Genomic DNA, 19909 nt, shown 5'->3' with positions numbered 1-19909 from the left:
GCGCGCACCCCACACCTGGAGACATTTGGTTAACCCTCTCCTCTGCTCCCCTCCCCCCAATACCACTACCACACACGGGGAAAAAAGCAGCAGCCAGACCTCCCCTCCCGGATGCAGCAGCACCAGCAACAGCAGCTCCGGGCGGAGCCCGAGCGGTTGCCACTTCCCCCTCTTCCCTCGTGACCTCGCCCCCCCCCCAGCTCTTCCTCCCCCACCCCCTCCCCACACCCTTTCTCCCAGACACGCCCTCCTCCTTGGGATCTTCGCGCGCTGGGCTTGATTTTTCTAGGGGAGGGAGCGGCCGCCGCTGCCGCCGTGGGGCTAGACGGAGCGCGAGCGCGGGAGGGGACGAGGGAGGAGCCGCGGGAGAGAGGGAGGAGCCGCAGGAGGGAGGGAGGGAGGGAGGAAGGGGTTGGCGGGCGCGGTGCGGCGATGTGGCCGGCCGGTCCTCGGGTAAACAGAGGGAGCACCAGCGGCCGCCACCGGCCCCGCCCGGGGCACTGAGCACACCCGCCGAGACCCGCACCCGCGACCATGGCCGAAGTGCGCAAATTCACCAAGCGGCTCAGCAAGCCTGGCACGGCGGCTGAGCTTCGGCAGAGCGTGTCGGAAGCCGTCCGGGGCTCCGTGGTGCTGGTGAGTGGCGGGGGCACGGGGCGTCTCTGGGTACCCGCTCCGGGCGAGAGCCACTGGATGGCTTCTCGCGCGCGGGGGCTGGGACCGGGACAGCGCTCCGGACTGCTCCCCGGTGCGCCCGCGCTCTTCGTCTCTGGTTCAGTAAGTTTGCGCACCGGCCGCAGCTGGCCGGGGTCCGAGTCCTGGGCGCCTGCTGACAGCTCTGCGGCTTCCGGGCGCGGAAGGTTGTGCGCCCAGCTGGACGCTGGCGGGCCGTCGGGGGCTCGGAACCCAGGCCCGGGGTGAAAGCTGGGGAGCGGACCCCGCGCAGTCCTGGACCCTCCACAAAGAACCGGGGACCAGGAGCGTCGAGATTCTGATTCCCGCCTGCTGGCACCTGAGGCAGCCTAGGCGGAAGGATGCGTTGAACGTTTTGCACTTACACACTCGCGCGCGCGCATACACACGGTGTGTACAAAAAAGAACCCCACCCAAAAAGCCCGGGGTGCCCAAGCTCTGGCGGGCGGTGAGAACAGAGGAAGCAGAGCGACTTCCTCCTGCTACTGGGGAGAAAGAGGGTGGTGATGGGTGTTGAAGAGGTGCTGCTGCTGCTGCAGCCGCGGAGGGAGGGGACTGGAAACAACGGGGTTCCGGGGCAAGTGGGCCGGGGTCGGCCGCTTCAGGGCGAGGAGTCCCGTGGGACCTGGGAGTGCTCCAGAGAAAGGAGATGGGGAGCCGTGGGGGTTTGGGGGAAGGTGGGGTGTGCCAGTTCAGGGATGGAGGACCTGGAGTGAGAATCCCACCGCTTAGGGCTGGGGGGATGGGGATTTGAAAGCGCGCTGACCCCCTGGGAACCCTCCCATCACATCCTCAGCCTCATCCGGATTGTCTGACTGGAGAAAGGGGATGGGTGCTAAACGGGCACTTGCCCCTTCTCCTGTTTTCTAGACAGTCGTTGCTAATTTCCTGGACTAGCGAGCAAGCCCTAAATAAGCAATCAGACTGGTTAACGAGTGTTTTTGTTACTTTGGTTTTTTTTGTTTGTTGTTCGATTTTCTCTCCACTCTCTACCTTTAGTATCGTCTGCTGTGTTTAAATTGCATCATTTGAGAGTGGGCCTTATTGTTGTTGTTGTTGTTAAAACAACTTATCGGAAGGGAATTTCACAGCTTTTTCTTGTAATTTTTCTGTTGATCTTGTAGAATTTGCGATAAAACCAACATTAAAGGGAAGCCGGGGGCCTGATCCCAACAGTGGAGAAAGTTGACATTAGTGGGAGTTCTGGAGGAGGATCAAAGGTAGAATGTGTACCTTTGAGATAAAGATCTGATCCGTAATAGCTACAACTGTGCAAAGCCAAGTGACTTTAAAGAAATCTCTCTCTATGGTGGCTGAAGCCTTGGAAGTTTAATCCTGCTGTTTAGCAGAGCAAAACCCAGACCTTTAACGTTGTTTAAATGGACTTGGCTTATTGTGTGTCTCACTGATTTTAGAATGAGGTCCTGTTGGGTCAGATTAGAACCTCGATTTGTCATCAGCTAGTTAAGAGAGAAAGGCAAGCTGTGTGTAGGGCATTTATACCAGGGCCCTCTCTTGGGTAATTGCTAACAAGTGATTCAATCAGCCTAGCACAGGAAATACTTTCCTAAATTCAGGAAGAAAGAAAACCTTGCTTGAGCAGCAGTGGCTGGCTTACCACATTGTGTGAAGGGAGCCTGTGAAGTGGACAGATGGTCTCGAGAGAATAAATGGGACTCAGCAAACCTCCACTGGGATTTGACCAGCATTTGACCTGCTACCCTCAGCAGCAAAAAGTTAATCTTAGCACTCTTGTCCAGGTTTTTAGGTTTTAAAAAGAATTTTGTGTAGCACAGGTGCAGCTGCTCCTTCCTAACCATTGACTGTGTGGCAAAGCTGGAAAAACTATTAGTGGGAGGAGAGTCTTCTGGGAGACAGTGCCAGCCTAGCTTTCTTGGAACCAAGGCCACAGATTTTTACCAGGCAAGGCACAGGAATGATATTTATTACTCCTCTGGCTTGTGATCCACATTGAAATTTGGGGGGAGGGGGAGAACAGATTCTAGGAATTTTAATCAACTGATATCTATTGAACCTTTACCGTGTGCAAGACACAATGATGCACTACAATTATAAGTGAATGCGGATGACTTCTTCTCCATATATTTTTATTAGTTCCAACCTGGGTTGGGTCTGTCCGTGCGTATGTCCTTCTCAATAGAACACCCAGAACATGTACACAAGTCAATTTTAGATTATTCATGGCACCTTAGTGAGTGCTGTTTTTAAGCAGTTCATTCAGTTAAGAAATAAGGAAACAGGTTTAAATGGAATGTAGTCTCCCAAATGGCTCTCTTTCTTGGCCCCTGCTTTTGACACAAAGAGCTGGTAACCAGAGTTAGCAGTGCCACAGTGGCCAGATAGCCAGTGGACCACGTGACAGCTGCCTCCATAACTTCTGATTCTTTTCTGATATAAGCCCTAAAGTATTTATTAGGAGTATTTGAAGTTGGACTTACACTTGCTGCTGTAAACCCATGGCACTAATGTCATTAGGACTTTAGTATGGAGTCATTCCCGCAGCAGTTCAAGCTTTCCTCTGGTGTATCTGTCACTAGAACTTTGAAAACCCACCAAGCTGAACAAATACAGTATTTCCTGTTTAGGTGGTTGGTTTTCTTTTTTTTCTTTCTTTCTTTTTTTTTTTTTTTTTACAATTATACCCTTGTAGGTATGTTGCTACCATCATTCCCTTTTGCTCACTGTTTGAAAAATTCAGAAGGCGTGGGCTATATATAGTATGTAGTTGTGTATTCAGACCTTCATTCAGTTGTTAGGACTTCCACAAATCTGTTAGCTATGTAATGGAGTACACAGAGAGAGACTATTTCGTTGCTGCATTTTCCTGTATGGCATTTTTATGAAGGTCAGTTTTAACCCAGGGAAACGGGTAATTACAGAATTGAACACTGGCAGAGAGTTCTCAAGGGAGGCATGGAGAAGAATATTATAACCCAAGAGTGTATGTGATTAACTGAAAAGTGTTTACATATATACATGTTTTAAAAGCAGAGGTTTTTAACGCTGTTTTTGTTATAATTCAGGATATAGCTATTTGTGTCTGGGGGAACAATGGCATGTGATAAATTTGTTGTATTCTCCTCTCCTTAAGAGGAGTCATTGGGCCTGGGAAAGTTACCTACTAGGTGTTTAAATACTGTTTGCTTGCTACTGCTGAATTTAGCCTCAATTCCTTGTGTGCCAGAAGATCAGGAAAGAGTTGCTAGATATTACAGGTTGTAGCCCCTTGAGGCCGGGTAATGCATGCAATGTCCCCTGGCAGGCACAGCCAGATTTCATATAATAACTCCTACAGAGAAAAATTCCCCCAAAGCTGAGAATGGCTGAAAAGATTCTGTAGCTGTTGACTCCCCCACCTGGCTTACACTACCTTTGCATGGAATGTTTGTTAGGTTGGAATTTAGGGAAGGCCTGAAAAGGATTCAGGGAGCTCCTCTGCTCCCTTGTCTCCTGGGGAATTTATGGAAAGTACTTAATATAGGACAGAACAACTGACACTGGGAGTAAAGCCAGTTTCAGTGGGCTTCTTGACCAAGCGTTTCCAATTCAGAGACTTAGCTTGGATCTGAATGAACTAAGAGTCAGGAGAATTACCTGGAGTGTTGGTTCCTGAACATGGAATAGTCTCACTACTCCTGCGGGCCTTTCCAGATTAGGAAGGTCCTGGGCCAAGATACTCCTGGAGGATCTTTCCAAAAGCACAGCTCAGAGTTTGCTGTGAAATATGGTAGAGTTTGTTTTCTAAGATGAACACGTTAGATTCTCTGGATTGATTCTTTTCCTATTCTAATCATCAGTAAGCCTTCTTTCTGAAACGTTTATTGTTTTATTACATAATGTATGTGTGCTGTAGAAGAGTTAGAAAACCAGAAAAGAATAATCATCAGCATCTCATCACTCAGAGGGAGCTCAATATTCTGACATATTTATGTCAAAACTCCTCTCTGTCTCCTTTGTGTATATATGAAAACATGGATTGCCCGGCCCGGCGTGGCTCAGCCATTGAGCATCAAACTAGGATCCAGGCGATCAGGGTTCGGTTCCTGGTCAGGGCACATGCCCGAGTTGTGCGCTGCAGCTGATCAATGACTCTCTCATCATTGATGTTTCTCTCTCCCTCTCCTTTCCTCGGTGAAATCAATAAAAAATATATTTAAAAAAAAAGAAAAGAAAAGAAAACATGGATTAAATAAATATATAAGCTTTAAAATTGCTTTTTTCACTTACCAATATTGTCTGAATATTCACACTAATAAATAAAAATCTACATAATCATGTTTAATGACTGCCAAAATTCCACTTTGGGTGTAACATAGGTAATTGTCCTTTATTGTTTGATATTTTGATAGTTTCTAATTTTGTGGGATTATAAACCTGAGCTGTCTAGCACAGTAACTACTAGCCACATTTAAATTTAAATTAAATTTAAAAATTAAAAAATTCGCTCTTAAATTGCACTTGCCACAGTTCAAATCCTCACTATCTGGCTAGTGGCCACCACATAAGACGGCACAGACATAGAACATTTCCATCATTATAGAAAGTTCCTTTGGACAGCACTGGTATAAACATTAATTGAATGAACATCTTTGAGCAGGCATTGTCAGACTTGTTAGATTGTCCCTTTTGGATAAATTTCTAGCATTGGAATTGCTTGCGAAGACATTAGACACTCTTTTAGTGTTAAAAATTCCTCTAAACATTCTTAAATTGCTCTGCAGAGAGTTGTTGCTATTTACTCTTTCACCAGTAGGATATGTGTGTGTTCATTTCCTCTCTCCCATGCCAACACTGGTTATTAATATTTCTTAATTTGTGTAACCTGATAGGAGGTAAATGGTACATCACATTTCTAATTTGCATTTCTTTGAGAACTTTTGAACAGTTTTTGTATGTTGATTAGCCATTTGTATTTCTTATTTTGAGGATTTGAGTGACTCTTCTTACAGACTATTTCCTTGTTTGTAATTCTTGCAATAACGGTCTCCACCCCCAAGATTCTGTTTCGATAAGCCTGGGGTGGGGCCAGGCGTCTGTATTTTTAAAAACTGGTGAGTCTGATGTGCACAGAAATGCTGATCTAGACCACTTGCCCACTCAGGGCAGGAATGTCTCTTATACTCGTCCCTGGCAAAATGATTATTTGGCTTCTCCTTAAACACTCCCTGCCTTTTAGAGGACTGTTAAAAAAGGTTCATGAGCTGAAACTTACTCTGAAGTTCCATCCTGGGCTAGGCCTTGCTCTGCTGTTCGCAGCTACACAGCATATGTTTGCTTCCTCTTTTACATGGCAACCCTTTAAACATTTGGAGACAGCCACCATGTCATTTTTTTTTTTTATTTAAATACATCTTTATTGATTTCAGAGAGAGGAAAGGAGAGGGAGAGAGAGATAGAAACATCAATGATGAGAGAGTCATTGATCGGCTGCCTCTTGCACGCCCCCAGCTGGGGATCGAGCCCACAACCTGGGCATGTGCCCTGACCAGGAATCGAACCCCGATCGCCTGGATCCTAGGTCGATGCTCAACCGCTGAGCCACGCCCGGCTGGGCACCACCATGTCATTTTTAAATTCACTCTTTCAAAAGCCGAAAAGCCTTCATTTCTTTCCTTTATTCCTCACATTACTTTGTTTCAAGATTCTTCACCATCCTGGTCAACCTGTTTGGGCTCTTTCCCAAGGTCTCAGTGTCCTACTTAAAGTGTGGGAGGAAGAGCACAGGCTCAAGAGTCAGACCTGGGCTTGCATCTGACCTGTCACCTGCTTGCATTGTGAACTGAGGCAAGTAATGGAGTTCTCGTGAGGATTAAAGAAGGCAATATATGGGAAGTGCCTGATGTATAAGTAAAGCATAAAGGTTAAAAAACCAGAGATCTGGTGTGGGGGGAAATGCATTCTGGAAGGGTCTATCAGAATGCAATGGGGAAGAGGACAATATTTCTTACTCATTCTGAATATGAGTCATGAAGTTAGAAGCTGTGTATCTCAATTCCCAGTGCCTCACTCAGTGCCTGCAATGCAGTAGGTACTCTGTGGGAAATGCACTGACAACAGTAAGTAGGATGGGCCGGATGTTCGGTGATTGGAGGCCAGGTAACTAGTTAAAATATGTAGTTCCAGAGAGAGATATAACAAAGGCTTTAGCAGAGGTAGTGAGAATGGAGATAAGGGGAAAAGTCTGTAAGAGGTATTTCAGTGATAAAATCAACAGGATTTGGTAACTCTTGAAGGGGGACGAAAGGGGCAGGGAGGAAGAAGTGGGAGGAAGAGAGGGAAGAGAAGAGGTGGAGTCAAGATGATTTTGAGATTTCTCAGCTTTGGTGAACTGATGGAAAAGCATGTTCTGTACTACGGGAAGGAAAAAGAAAGTGAACCACCTCAATTTGAGAGGGTTGTTCAGGGCAAAGCGAGGTTTCATTTAAGTAAGGTGGTGGGGAGAACATTCCAGGAAAAGGCTGAGCAATAGCCATGTATTTTGACAAAAGACCAAGGTTCATGAGGACAGAGAAGTGTTCCAAGTGGGATCAGGAAGGGGAGGAAGAGCCAGAGGAGATTGTAAGATTAGCTGATTGTAGAGGTTTGCACCATTGGGGGTCATTAGGGAAGTGGGAGTCAGGCAGGGTGTGGAGGAATGGTCTTGAGGCCAGCCCCAAACTTCCAGTTAGATCTGTGATGGTAAATTATGTCACCCCCTGGGGCAGCTCCCACCAGGGTTTGAGCAATGTTGATGAGGGGCTGACTAGCGTCCTCCCCCAGGTACCTGAAGAGGCTGAATAGGACATTTCCTGTGCTCAAGGTACTCACCAGCTAAGAAGGGAGATTACATGTATGCAAAGAACAGAGAAGATAGGAGCACAGCAGGAGGCTAGTGGTTCTGCCTTCTACTTTCAGTTATTTACAACATTTCTGCCCTTGCACCTCAAGCTCTTTTATTGTGATCCTTAATGTTTTTCAAGAGTTTGATTTTTCCTGCCTTCAACAATGTTCAGTAGGGCTTTGCTAATGAACAGTGTTAATCTCTGTGGCATTTCCTACATTTATTTGACTACAGTGGCCTTTTTAAAACTGGGAATGAGGAAAGTAAATGGTAGCTCTGGCACTGAGAAATTCGCATATAGTGTACGTGTGTTAGTCATCTTGGCATTCCTTTACTTGACCTCTGGGGACTGTATAAAGTGCTTAACTACCCTCCCAAATCCCCAGGGTTCCACCCCAGGACCCCCTCTTGCTCATTGGAATTCAGAAGTCAATTTGTTCACCTACCTGGTTTTGGCTTCTGAGGTACAGAAGTGTCAGTAAGGAACATTGAAAAATTATTAGTTTTTTGTTTTTTAAACACAGAAGGGAAGGCTGAAAACCACAGGAGGGAAAAGTAGCTAGAGCAGTTTCTTTTTTTTTCTGTAAATGCTAACGGTAACTTTATGATACATATCTCTTTGGGATTTGATCTGTTTTCCTTTAGCGTTTGACAGGAGTGCAGGGCGGTTCATGGGTAACATTGGCCAGTGGCTTATATTAACGTAGAGCCAGATGCCTTGTTGATTCTTGTAGGGCCCCACCCTGGAGACTCCCAGAGCAGTAAGCGGGGTAAAAGGACAGTCTCATTTGGCTGGAATTTGCTTGGAAGCTTGTGCTTGTTAGAGCAGAGTGCTTTGGAGTGGGCTCTGGGAGCACACAGCCCAGGTTCAAAGTTCAGTTTATGTACTTACCAGCTGGGTGACCTGGGGCCAGTTATATTCCTGTGCCTTGATAACCCTCTTCTGGGTTTGTTGAAAGGCTTAAAGGAGTTTTTGCATGCAAAGCACTTAGAACAGAGCTTGGTACATGGAAAGCCCTGGATAACTATTGGTTCTCATTTTTCCCAGGCTTTATGGTGGGCAAGAGAAGTCTTTTGTGTGTTACAAGTCAACAGACAAAAGTAAACTGGCAGAAGGGAAGCAGGTATCCTTGCTTTTTAATTTTGTTTCCTTGTTCCAGATCATGCCCAACGGGTGAGCTACATGGCTGAGCCAGGACTCAGACCCTTCCTGGAAAAAAAAGCTGACAGACCCCTCTCCATCTCCATTATGTTCTTAGTAATATCCATTTCCAGTTGGACTTGGTCATGGTTAAGAGCCCAGGGGATGTGAGCTAGGGCTCTGGGTCTTTGGCAGTTCTCGCCTTTAGACTAGTTAGTTTGATGTGGGAAGGCTACTCCTCTAGTAGGGAGGAACACCCAGTCCTGTGCCCAGGGAGAAGGCCCTCCAGTCTGGGGAACTTGTGTATGTGGCCCCTGCAGAAGCAGTCACTTTTATGACAGCCTATTCACTGTGGTTTACACAGAGGGTGGATAGAGGAGAGTTGGGCTCTGTATGGAAAAATAGAACTTTAGTGCTCTTTCTCTCTCAAAACTTTATTGACATCTCTTTCAGTCATTAATCCTCTCTTTCAAAAATCAAATGAGTATTGAAATTCAAGTGCCTTTTTAAAGCTTTATTTTGGAAATATGCATTTTTAGTGGAAACATTTAAATCTTAAAGGTCTCCTAAGATATTAATGTACTTTTCTATTTGGCTATTCTGGTTTTGTGGTAGCAGGATAAGTTCTATTAGGAATAGTGTGTACAGGTTTCCAGCATAGTCGGTACTGCAGAAAATATGCCATCTGCTCCAGTGACACGTGGTTTACCTATTGTCTGTGCACAATCTCACACGATCATGCCTAAATTTGCTATTAATGATTTCCTGCAATTCTTCTCCACCTTATTTTTATTACCCATTGAGTTGATCTCTCACAGGAAGCTGTATTTTTGCCTTTCCTGACAGCTTGTGTCAGATTGTATATGTTTCAAGCTGCTGAGAAATGTTTGAAGATATTCTGGTACTTGGGCTTTCCCATCATGCTGCTTTCTCTAATGACTGAAACATTTTACTGGGTGAGATTTAACTAAGAAGTCAAGTGTTCTTCCAGGCCTCTGGGAAAGAACATCTTTATTTGAAGTGTTTCAGTGAAATGTGTCAAGAGGCTGGGGAATGCCTTTGTAGGAAATGTTTTGTAGACGATGACAAGAGCTTGTATTTTTGTAGCCCCAAACTTATGAAGAGTTAAAAATGCCATTATGCCTGTGGCCTCGCATGTTCTTACAGGTCATGATTAAACACATACCACATGATCACCACCTCTCTTCTCTAAGTGGGGAAACAGAGGCACGGTTTCAGGTGAGGCAGACTGTAGGTTGTCCATATTTACTGAATGACAGAACAGATGATGAACTGGAGATGTCTCGGTTCCTTTGTAGTAATTAGGTAAAGAAGTACTAGCTCCTGGGACAGATTCCACAGTAAATCAGGTGGAGGAAGCTCTTTTTATGTGGTTTTGGTAATGATCTCTTTCTATTGGGAAATAGTGTTTATTTCTGAACAAGCTTAGGTTTTTAGTGGAAAAGTAGGAGGTGAAGACAAAAAAAAAAAAAAAAAAAAAAAGGAGAGGTGGGGTTGTTATTGAGAAATGTGGGCATGCATCAGTATAGATTTTTCCTTACCAAAGTAAGCCTAAGGATTTTGAGAACTGTTTGCAATTGGCTGTTCTTCCTTTCTTTGCTATTTGAAGAACTGTATGGAAAAGAAAAGCTACAGAACACTGGCCCTGCGGAGATCCATGGGATCATTTTCATGGAATTGTTTTTAAGATGTTTTTCAAGTGGGTTAGTGCTGTCCAAAAATAACAACATATATATTTCTCTCCATGCCTTTTATGTTAGTTTAGTTTTCCCACTTGAGAAATTGCCAGCTCTATGCCTTGCAGGACCTGTTGTCAGTGTTCATGGTGTGAGGGGAAGAATGCTATTGGCATAACCAATTTATTTTCATAGGTTAACAAGTTCCTAATGCATTGGTGCATTAAATGGTTTCCCAGAGACCTGCAGAAGAGGATACTACCTTCTAAGATGCCTAATTTACCACCAAGAAATAACTTAAGTTCACCAGGGCTCTGAATCAACTGTTGCAAAAATTGAACTAAATAGTTATTTAAAAGCTTACAGGGACATGAACAATGGTGGGGCGAGGGACTGGGAAGGGGGAAGGGACAGAGTGGAACGGGTCATTGGGGAGAAAAAGGGACATCTGTAATATTTTAAACAAAAATAAAATAAAAAAAATAAAAAAATAAAAGCTTACAAGGCCAATAGGGCCCCTTCTGTCCAGCAGAGTGTTTACATCATGCTCTATTGCTTGTGGGGCAGAGAACGCTCTCTCTGCTAACCTGCCCCGGAGGATAATTGCTCCTCCACTACTAATGACCAACATGACTGCTTGCAGGGGAACTTGGCCTCTGTTTGCCCTTTTCAAACAAAATGGTCTGGCAGAATTCTCATCAGAGGAGCCAGAGGAGAATTCCATAAGGCTCCTTTAAATTAAAATAAAATAAAATAAAATATAAAATAAAATAAAATAATAAAATAAAATAAAAAAATAAAAAATAAAAAAAAAATGTTTTCATTGATTTCCGAAAGAGGAAGGAAAAGGGAGAGATAGATAGAAATATAAATGAGAGAGAAACATTGATCAGCTGCCTTCTACACGGCCCCTACTGGGAATCATTCCTGCAGACCAGGCATGTGCCCTGACCGGGAATCGCAACGGTGACCTCCTGGTGCATGGGACGACGATGCTCAACTAACTGAGCTACACCAGCCAGGCCATAAGGCTTCTTCAGTTCTGTAATTGAAGCCCTTCTCCCTTTCCCTGCCTCCTTCCCTCCTTTCTCTGCATGTAGCTGGAGCTACTCTGATATCCAGAGCTGGCTCAGCACTGCACCAGGCCCAGATACCAGCCTGGGTCTATGCATAAGACATAAGAGGCTCTCTCATTCAGACTCTGGGCCTCAAGCCCTATAAGCCATTGGTTCTGCTCTGTCTTTAAAATCCATTTAAAGTCACTGGATTTTTTCTTTTTCTTTGTCCCCTTGTGTCACTATCCCAGTCACTGTGTCCTTATCTTGATCCCCTACCCTGTATGTAACCCTATGCCTTGGTTTTCCTGTCAGTTGCCCAGTTCTTCTAGGAGTAAGGCTTGGTCTTATTGCTGGTCTTGAGGAGAGCTGTCTGTCCTATCCTCACCATGACCTTATCATAGCTTACTCAGCGTGGTGGTATGGTGGACCAAAGGGATGCCTGCTTAGAGAACTCAGAGGAGACAGTGTCTGGGATGACGCGTTCTAGCCAGTGGCCCTGCTGAGGGTTGGATTAGATGCATGGCCTATTAGTATCCTGTAGCTGCTATAACAAATTGCCACAAACTTCATGTTTTAAAACAACACAACTTTATTATCTCACAGTGCTGGAGGTCAGAGGTTGTAAATGGGTGTCCACAAGGCCTCACTCCCTTCAGAAGCTCCAGGGGAGAATCTGTTTCCTTGCCTTTTCCAATTTCTCGAGGCTGCCTGCATTCCTTGGCTCATAGTCCCTTCCTCCATCTTCAGGCCAGCAGTGGCTTGTCCAGTCTTTCTCACATTGCATCATACCGACACTGCTGCTGCCATCACATCTCCTTCTCTGATTCTGACTCTTCTCTGCCTCTCTCTTTCACTAAAAAGGACCCTTATGATTTCATTGGTCCCATCTGGATAATCTCCCCATCTCAAATTTCTTAACTCAATCACACCTGCGAAATCCCCTTTGCCCTGTAATATAACATAGTTACAGGTTCCAGGGTTTAATATGTGGACAGCTTTGGGAAACCATTATTCTGCTTACTGCTCAGGCATTGCTGCAGGTTGAGGAATGGTGGAATGCTGGGGTCAGGTGGGTTCCCACTGTAGATTCTGACATTATGGTGGAGGAGGGACAGGGATCTAATAGACCGGCAAACAGCCAGGTGCAGAAGTCTTCACAGAATAACAAGGACACATAATCACTTTTGAGAATTTTGGCCAAAAGAAAGCAATACAGGTTTGCAATCTGCAGTTTCAATTTGGATGTTTTCTTAAATTCTTCATAATTAAACATTTTTATCCCACACAAAACTCCCTCAGTCTGGAGTTCTTGTAAGTGGGCACTGCTTTCAGACTTGAGGTGTTTCAGGATACAAGCTGGCCAGACACTTGGCAGGCACTTAGCCAGTTCAGGCCTATGGAATTTTCCAGCCTCAGTTAAAGAAAAGAGTAAAGAGGTAGGTCTGTGTGTGTTTAAAAGAGAAAGGGATGGCTGCACATCACAGAGAATAACTCTTTGGCTGGCATCTCTCATGTGTCCTGTGTGAGAGGCACTTCAACCATCCTGAAGGTCAAGTTAGACCGTGCATGGCCTTCCTTCATTTCCAAGGTAATTAGAGGACTCTTTTGTTACTGAGGAGACAAGTATGTTACTGGGAAGATGACGAAACCTTGGTTCTTGTCTTCTTGAGGGAAAGAGTTCAATCAAGAGACAAAGTGTAGAAAAGAAAGCAAGAATTTATTGGCAGCAGCAAAAATATATTTAGAACAGTGAAACAAGAAAGGTGCATAGAAGTAACAGAAGAGCCTAGGCTGGGCCGCTTTGGCTCACTGAGGAGTCAGAGAGAAGGGGGGCCTTAGAGAAAGGTTCAGGGAATAAGCCTGGGATGAGCTGCTGCTGCCCATTGCTCCCCTGGTTGCAAGTCTCATGGGGTCCCCTGGGGGCGTTGGAGATGGTGCTGGCATGCTTCCCTGGGGGGAAGAGCAAGAGCTGGGTCCTTTGTCCTGAGCATATTTATCTCTTTCTTACAGGCGGGAAACTTAGAGGGTGTCTCAGGGGAGTGTCTCAATAGAATAGTCATCAGCTTTCCAGGTGTGCTTCTTCGGGGTCATGGTCCTCACTGATTGGTTGGTGCCAGGGCAGGGGGTCACTAGTCAGTGTAGCTGGTCCTGAGGCAGCCACAGCATCACTTATCTGGTTTTGCTGCTTTTCTGGGCCTGGAGCTGAAATACAACTGAGGCCTAGATGTTGTTTCTAGGGAGGAAAGGCTCACGGGGTGTAAACTGCATGACCAGCGATATGCTAGGGGAGGATAGGTCACCCTGGGGAACTGTTTTCCCAGTTTCGCTCCTTGCTAGGCATCTGGGGCTTTCTGCCCTGGTGAGTTTCTGTACCTGGCCCCGTCGTTCTTGCTCTGCTCATGTCTATCTAACTGCCTATATAACACTTTCTTAGAAATGGGTTTCTAAAAACAAACATATGATTGGAGAAGCAGAGAGAAGGACTGGAAAATCTCTCAGATTTCTTCCTGCTTCATGATGATTTCAGTTGAGAGAGAAATTGAAACTTCCTCTCTTCACCAAATCTAGTCACTGCCATTTTAGAGACAAGCACCACAAAAGCTTCCTGGCTGATCACATTTGCACCAGCCCTCATGATGAGCTGCCTGGCAGAGAGCTTTACTGGCTCGAAGAAGTACTCTATCATAGATGTGGATTGCATTTTCTATTTTTACATCAATTCTAATTGGCCATGGCTATATTGCTCCAAGGCCTCGCCCAGCTTTTTTTTTTAGACCCTTGGATAACTGACCTGGCTGTGATGCACTGAAAATCATTATGTAAAAAGTTATGAAACCCCCAGATTTTGTTTCAAAATATGTACAAAATATAAATTAACTGCCTTCACTTTCTCCTGTTCCATTTTTCATTTTTTCCACCTCAGTAGGAAAATAGTTTCAATTTTCCTTATAAGCCGCCTCAATTAAAAAAAATTCAGATGTTTTCACTGGAATTATCTTATTTTTTTTTCTAATGTATTTGTATACTACTAATCTCTACTATCTCTAAAACATGAAAGAGTATTTATTAACTGTAGTTCTATTTAAATCGTCTTTAGAAACTGGTGTTCATTTTCTTCAAATTATAGGCTCTTTCCCTTCAACTTGGCTTATTATATTTTATTTCATATTATTTTACTGATTTACTACTTTTCTGTTAGAGATTTTTTACGTTTTAATTTTTTAAAATTTATTGATTTGAGAGAGAGAGAGATTTGTTGTTCCATTTATTTACACATTCATTGGTTGATTCTTGTATGCGCCCTGACCGGTGATCGAACCCACAGCGTTGACGTATGGGGACGATGCTCTAACCAAGCTACCTGGTCAGGACCAGGGGATTTTTGCTTTGTTACAGGCTCTCATCTGAAATTCATGGCTTATGGGGGCAGCTATATATGCATTCAATCAATGAGCTTTGTGACAGAGTCGATGCCTTAGAACTTGAACATGCGGGGCTGTGGTTTATACCAGAAGGAACTAGAAAGCAAGTGTGTTGTTAGAGAGGGAGCTAGAGAGAAAGAAAGACATGCTGAGCTGTGGAAGAGAGCCTTAGCTGAAGGAAAAGATAGATACTTTCCTCAGTTCATGCTCAGATCCCAAGGGAAATGGCTTTTAGAACTATTGCTTGAAAAGAAGCAGAGAATATATTTTCACTGATTTCTTTTTAGTGGATTAAATCCACTTAGGGCAAGGTTGCAGAGAGGGTTGGGGAAAGGAAGGCAAAACAAGGACTTAATTTGAGGAAACTAAAAGATTTAAAAAAAAAGTTAAGATGGAAGGAAGGGTTTGTGTGTATGTTTGTTTTTTTTTTCATTGTAGTAGACCAAGAGACCAGAGATTAAAATATTAACAATATTTAATGAGTATATTTTTAGATTCAGACAGGAAGAAATCAAACCCTTTAGAAATTGTGCTAGGTAAATAGAACTGTTAGATAGAACAAGGGTCTCTCAAGGTCTGGGCAGTTCTAAATGTTATTTCTTGCTAAATATTAAAATAAGGCACAGCATTTTGTAGATGCAGTCGTAAACAGGATGAGCTGACAGGAACACAAAGGGTTGAAAGTAGCCAACTGCAAGGAAGAAATCAACATATAACCAAATGGTGTATATAAACAATGGCTAAGCCTTCCTTCAGGGAGGCAGAGCTTTAGGTAAGAATCCTGCCTCCTTTTCTTGCTGCAAGTAAAATAACACTACTTTGTGACAACCATCTCTTGTTTTTAAATAGAGTGCCCCAAGCAGCGAACCCCTTGAGTTAGTTAACAGAACAGTTTTGTTTGGGACAAAAGTGGTGTCTAGACACTTATTCAGGGGATGGAGGCAGTGCACATGGTCAACTTCCATAATTCAAGACCCTAAATCAATTAGTTGAGGAACATAGAGAAAACTTGTATGCAGTTCCCTACTGTATATGGTATTTGGAACCCAATTCTCCAATTTAGGTGGAGGATAGGATTTGTGAGCACCAGAAACCTGTAAAGGCCAGATTTCTTTTGAGGTTTCTAGGGTGGAGGGACTCATGTGTGAGGTTTGTCTACCCTCACTTCCTCGACATCCTCAGGTAGATGGGGCAACAGCTCACACCTATTCCAGACCCATATTTCTCAAGGCAGCAAACCCTGCTAGACAGGAATGGGAGCATTGAATTTGAAGGCTGCCCCTCTGAGCCCTTGAGACTTCCTCTGAGAGTGGCCTTCACCAGGACTGGCTTCCTCTTACTATGTCCTCTCCCTACTAAGTTGCTTTCTTTCCCTTTCCACCTTCTACTATCCCCTACTGTTATCCCCTCATTCTGATTTTCCTCAACTGCTGCTCCTGGTGTTCACCTCTGCTGTGTCACTCACATTCCAGGATAATCTGTATAACTGACTCCCTGGTCCAGCCTCACCGCCATACCTCTCCCATAGCCAAGCCCTTTGCTTTCCCTTCCACCATGCTCATTCCACTGTGAGTGGGCACATTCCCACTCTCCCATTCTTATCTTTTTCTCACCTCTTCCTTTCCTCTCTCCTCAGTGTTTGCTCAAAAAGTGTTCTCCATGGGACAGGGCCATTACGGTGTTTATTTTTTTTAACCTTTTTCTTTAGCCAAGGATGGAAAATTCCAGAGGCCTGAGCAAGTAAGGGATGGCTGGGTGCCTTTTCTAGAAATCCAGTGGCCTGGATGGTAAGGGAATGTTGTGGAGCTACAAATCTGGCAAGGTTGTTCCCTAAAATGTCCTGGCTGTGGATTTAGTTCTAATTAAAAGAAGTAGAGGTCCTATTCCGTGGAATTATGGTGTAAGAATGAAGAGTTTAAGAAATGATATAATTACAACTACAGAGCCCAGTTTATGTCACTTTGTTTTTTCTGCTTGGTTTAATTGGGAAAGAGTGGCCTTTGGCTTAGTAGACCTTTCAAAAGTAAAACCTTCCATGTGAAAGACAGATGAAGTTCCCATGGCCCAACTGAATGGAGGATTTTGCTTTGTTGGGGTAATTATTTGGGAGAAGCCATACCCTGTTCAAAGTAACCAGGTACATTTCAGAGTTGGTCTTTGGACCCCAGTTGACATTACGTGGAACTGAGTGGGTCTACTCCACTGCCGTTTTTCCTCTCCCTTCCCTGGAGGAATATTTTAGGCAGGATTTTTTTCACATATCCCTAGGCTTGTTGTGGTATTTTTTGTTTTTTGATAAATCACAGTGGACCATTTTGACAATAAGCAAAAATGTTATTGTCTTTATAGCTAGAAACTGACCATCATTCTGTTGCCTCTCAAGAGAGGATAAGGGGAAAAAAAAACAGATTCCCAAACCCACAGAGATATCAACTCTATCTGCATTGGCTCTACATTGCAGTGAATGAGCACCCAGAATTCCTAGCAGCCCATCCCACCTTTGAATTCTCTTCCAACGTATTCCTTTCTGTACTCTAGCCATGCCATGGCTGTGGACAAAAAGGGGCCATATACTAAACGTGACAAGCTCAAGGAAGGCCTGCTTGGCAGCCTTACAAACTCAGAGACTGAAAGTAACCACATAGGATGATCTGAAATTAAAACATCCTACCTAAAAGCAGGTCATGTTGGGCAGTCATGTCCTAGGCTAGAATCTTCCCTTACAAAAGTCAATCTTTACGTTAACTGAGCCTGTCTATTGTCTTTTGTATCTATGATAACATACCTTTGGCATGTCAAGGTAACTTCCCTTTTTTCTAGACCCCACAGAGCAAAGACCACAAATCCCTTCATTGCTGTTACTATAGTGTTAATTGTTGACTGTTAACTATCCTGTACTCACCTATGTAAAAGATGTATATGTCTATCATTTTACTTTTCATCCAATCCTAGAGGTTTCCTCACTTTGCTTTCTCCTACCTTCCTAATCTATGACCAATAGATTTCATGTAACCCACATACGTCTTCTCTTTTGATTATAATGTATAAAATAAGGTACAAAACTGCCATTCTCTGGAGCATTATCTCAATCCATTGAGATTACTCAAAAAAATTCTCTACAGATTTCAATGTTTCTTACATTGACACAGTCCATTGCTGCTCCCCAAACACACCCTACATTTTCTCACCTCCATGCCTTTGTGCATGCTGACCCCTCTTCCTGGAATGCCCTTCTAACCCTTTCCCTGCTAAAGGGAATCCTGTCTGTCCTGCTGGATTAGGTCAAACCTCCCTGCGCTGCCCCTCCCCCCCAGCAATTTGGAGCACAATTCTCCTGCAGGATTATAGCCCCTTTCTGGTCATATTGGTTTCCTGTGGCTGCTGTAACAAATGACCACAAACTATGTGGCTTAAAACAACAAATTTATTCTCTTATAGTTCTGGAGGCCAGAAATCTGAAATCGGTATCACTGGGCCATACTTCCTCTGGAGAATTTAGGGAAGGATCCGTTCCTTGCCTCTCCCTGCGCCTGTAACTGCCAGCATTCCTTGGCTTGTGGCTGCATCACTCCAGTCTGCCTCTGTGGTCACATTGTCTTCTCTTCAGTTGTGTGAAATCTCCCTCTGCCTCTATCTTACAGAGACATTTGTGATTTCATTTAGGGCTCACCCAGATCATCCAGGATGATGTCCTCATCTGAAGACCCTTGATTCAGTCACCTATGTAAAGACCCTTTGCCATAAGGGAACATTTGCAGGTTCCAGGGATTAGGATGGGTGCATGTCTTTGGTGGGGGGTGGGGCATTTTCCAGTTTACCATGCTAGTTCTTCAAGTTTTAGAGAGGATTGATTTCATTCTGCCTCGTGACTATAGTTGAAAACTTCTGTGAGCCATAATAGCGTGTGAATGCCTTAGGGAGCTAGCAGGAGAGTGAAGAAGCTAATGCTTAATGGGAATGCTGGAAGGGCCCAGCAATTCCCCTGATAATCTGTTACCTTGGGCAGGCTATTGCTCTTTAATTTTGTGGAACCTCCTTGTGCTTATTTGTGAAATGGAAATAGAATTGACCTCAGTGAGCCCTACAGAGCTGTTTACAATAGTAAAACAAACAAGCAAACAACAACAACAAAAATATTCCCAAACTTAAACAACCTAAATACACAAAAGTAAAGGACTGGGCAAATATACATCCAAACACCAGAAAACCATACAGTCATTAAAATGCCCTCTATAGCCCTGGTTGGTGTGGCTCAGCTAGTTGAACCACACCAAAAGGTGGCGGGTTTGATTCCTAGCCAGGGCACATACCCAGGTTGTGGGTGCGATGTCCAGCGGGAGTCAGTCGATCAATGTTTCTCTCGCACATCTCTCCCCACTACCTTTTCTCTCTAAAATCAATAAAAGAAAATTAAAGTGCCATCTATATTTATTATTGACATGGAAAAAAGTTTAGGTTATGAAACAGCATGCAAAGTATGATCATATTTTGCTAAAATAATGCATGTGTGATATATGTAAATTTAGTTACTTAATCACTCTGCCTCAGTTTCCTCATTTGTAAAATGGAGATAATAATAGTATTGACCTCACAGGTTGTTGTAAGGATTGAGTAAAATAAATAATACAACAAGGCACTTAGAATAATGCCTGGAACATAGGAAACACTGAATAAATATTAGCTCTTTTTATTGTTACAGTCAAAGAAAACATTCTCAAAAAGTGGGTGCGTGTATGTCTACATTGTATGTGTATATATATAATATCAGTGCATATCTCTGGATGGTGGGATTATGAGTAAATTTTATTCTTTATATTTTCTGTTTTTAAAATGTTTATTCATTTATTTTATTTTACATTGAGCATGTATTTTTATAATAAAAAAGGTAGCATTTCAGATAAGTTTCATACTTTTTAATTTGCTATTTTCATGTGGCATATATATGATATATAGTACCTATATGGTAATTAGCATGGTGCTATTATTATTAAGGTAATTTCTCCTATAATCCTGCAGCTCCTTGACCATTACTTTGCACATCTCACATTATCTGACTG

At 43.7% G+C, this 19909-nt stretch overlaps 1 protein-coding gene across 2 annotated transcripts in view; it reads left to right on the top strand.

Moving 5' to 3' along the window:
- Positions 1-382: 382 nt before the first annotated feature.
- The window catches only part of DOCK11 (dedicator of cytokinesis 11), a 172090-nt gene continuing 152563 nt past the window's right edge, over positions 383-19909 (top strand). For both annotated transcript variants that reach the window (XM_081125565.1, XM_081125564.1), the window contains exon 1: positions 383-636. In XM_081125565.1, coding sequence (XP_080981691.1) covers positions 535-636 — 102 coding nt within the window. In that variant the 5' untranslated portion in view covers positions 383-534. The remainder of the gene's footprint in view (positions 637-19909) is intronic.

Source organism: Miniopterus schreibersii (genome assembly GCF_964146895.1).
Source record: "Miniopterus schreibersii genome assembly, chromosome: X".
Lineage (NCBI taxonomy): Eukaryota > Metazoa > Chordata > Mammalia > Chiroptera > Miniopteridae > Miniopterus > Miniopterus schreibersii.
The sequence above is the reverse complement of the archived record's forward strand: the minus strand, read 5'-3'. Positions and strand labels throughout refer to the sequence as shown.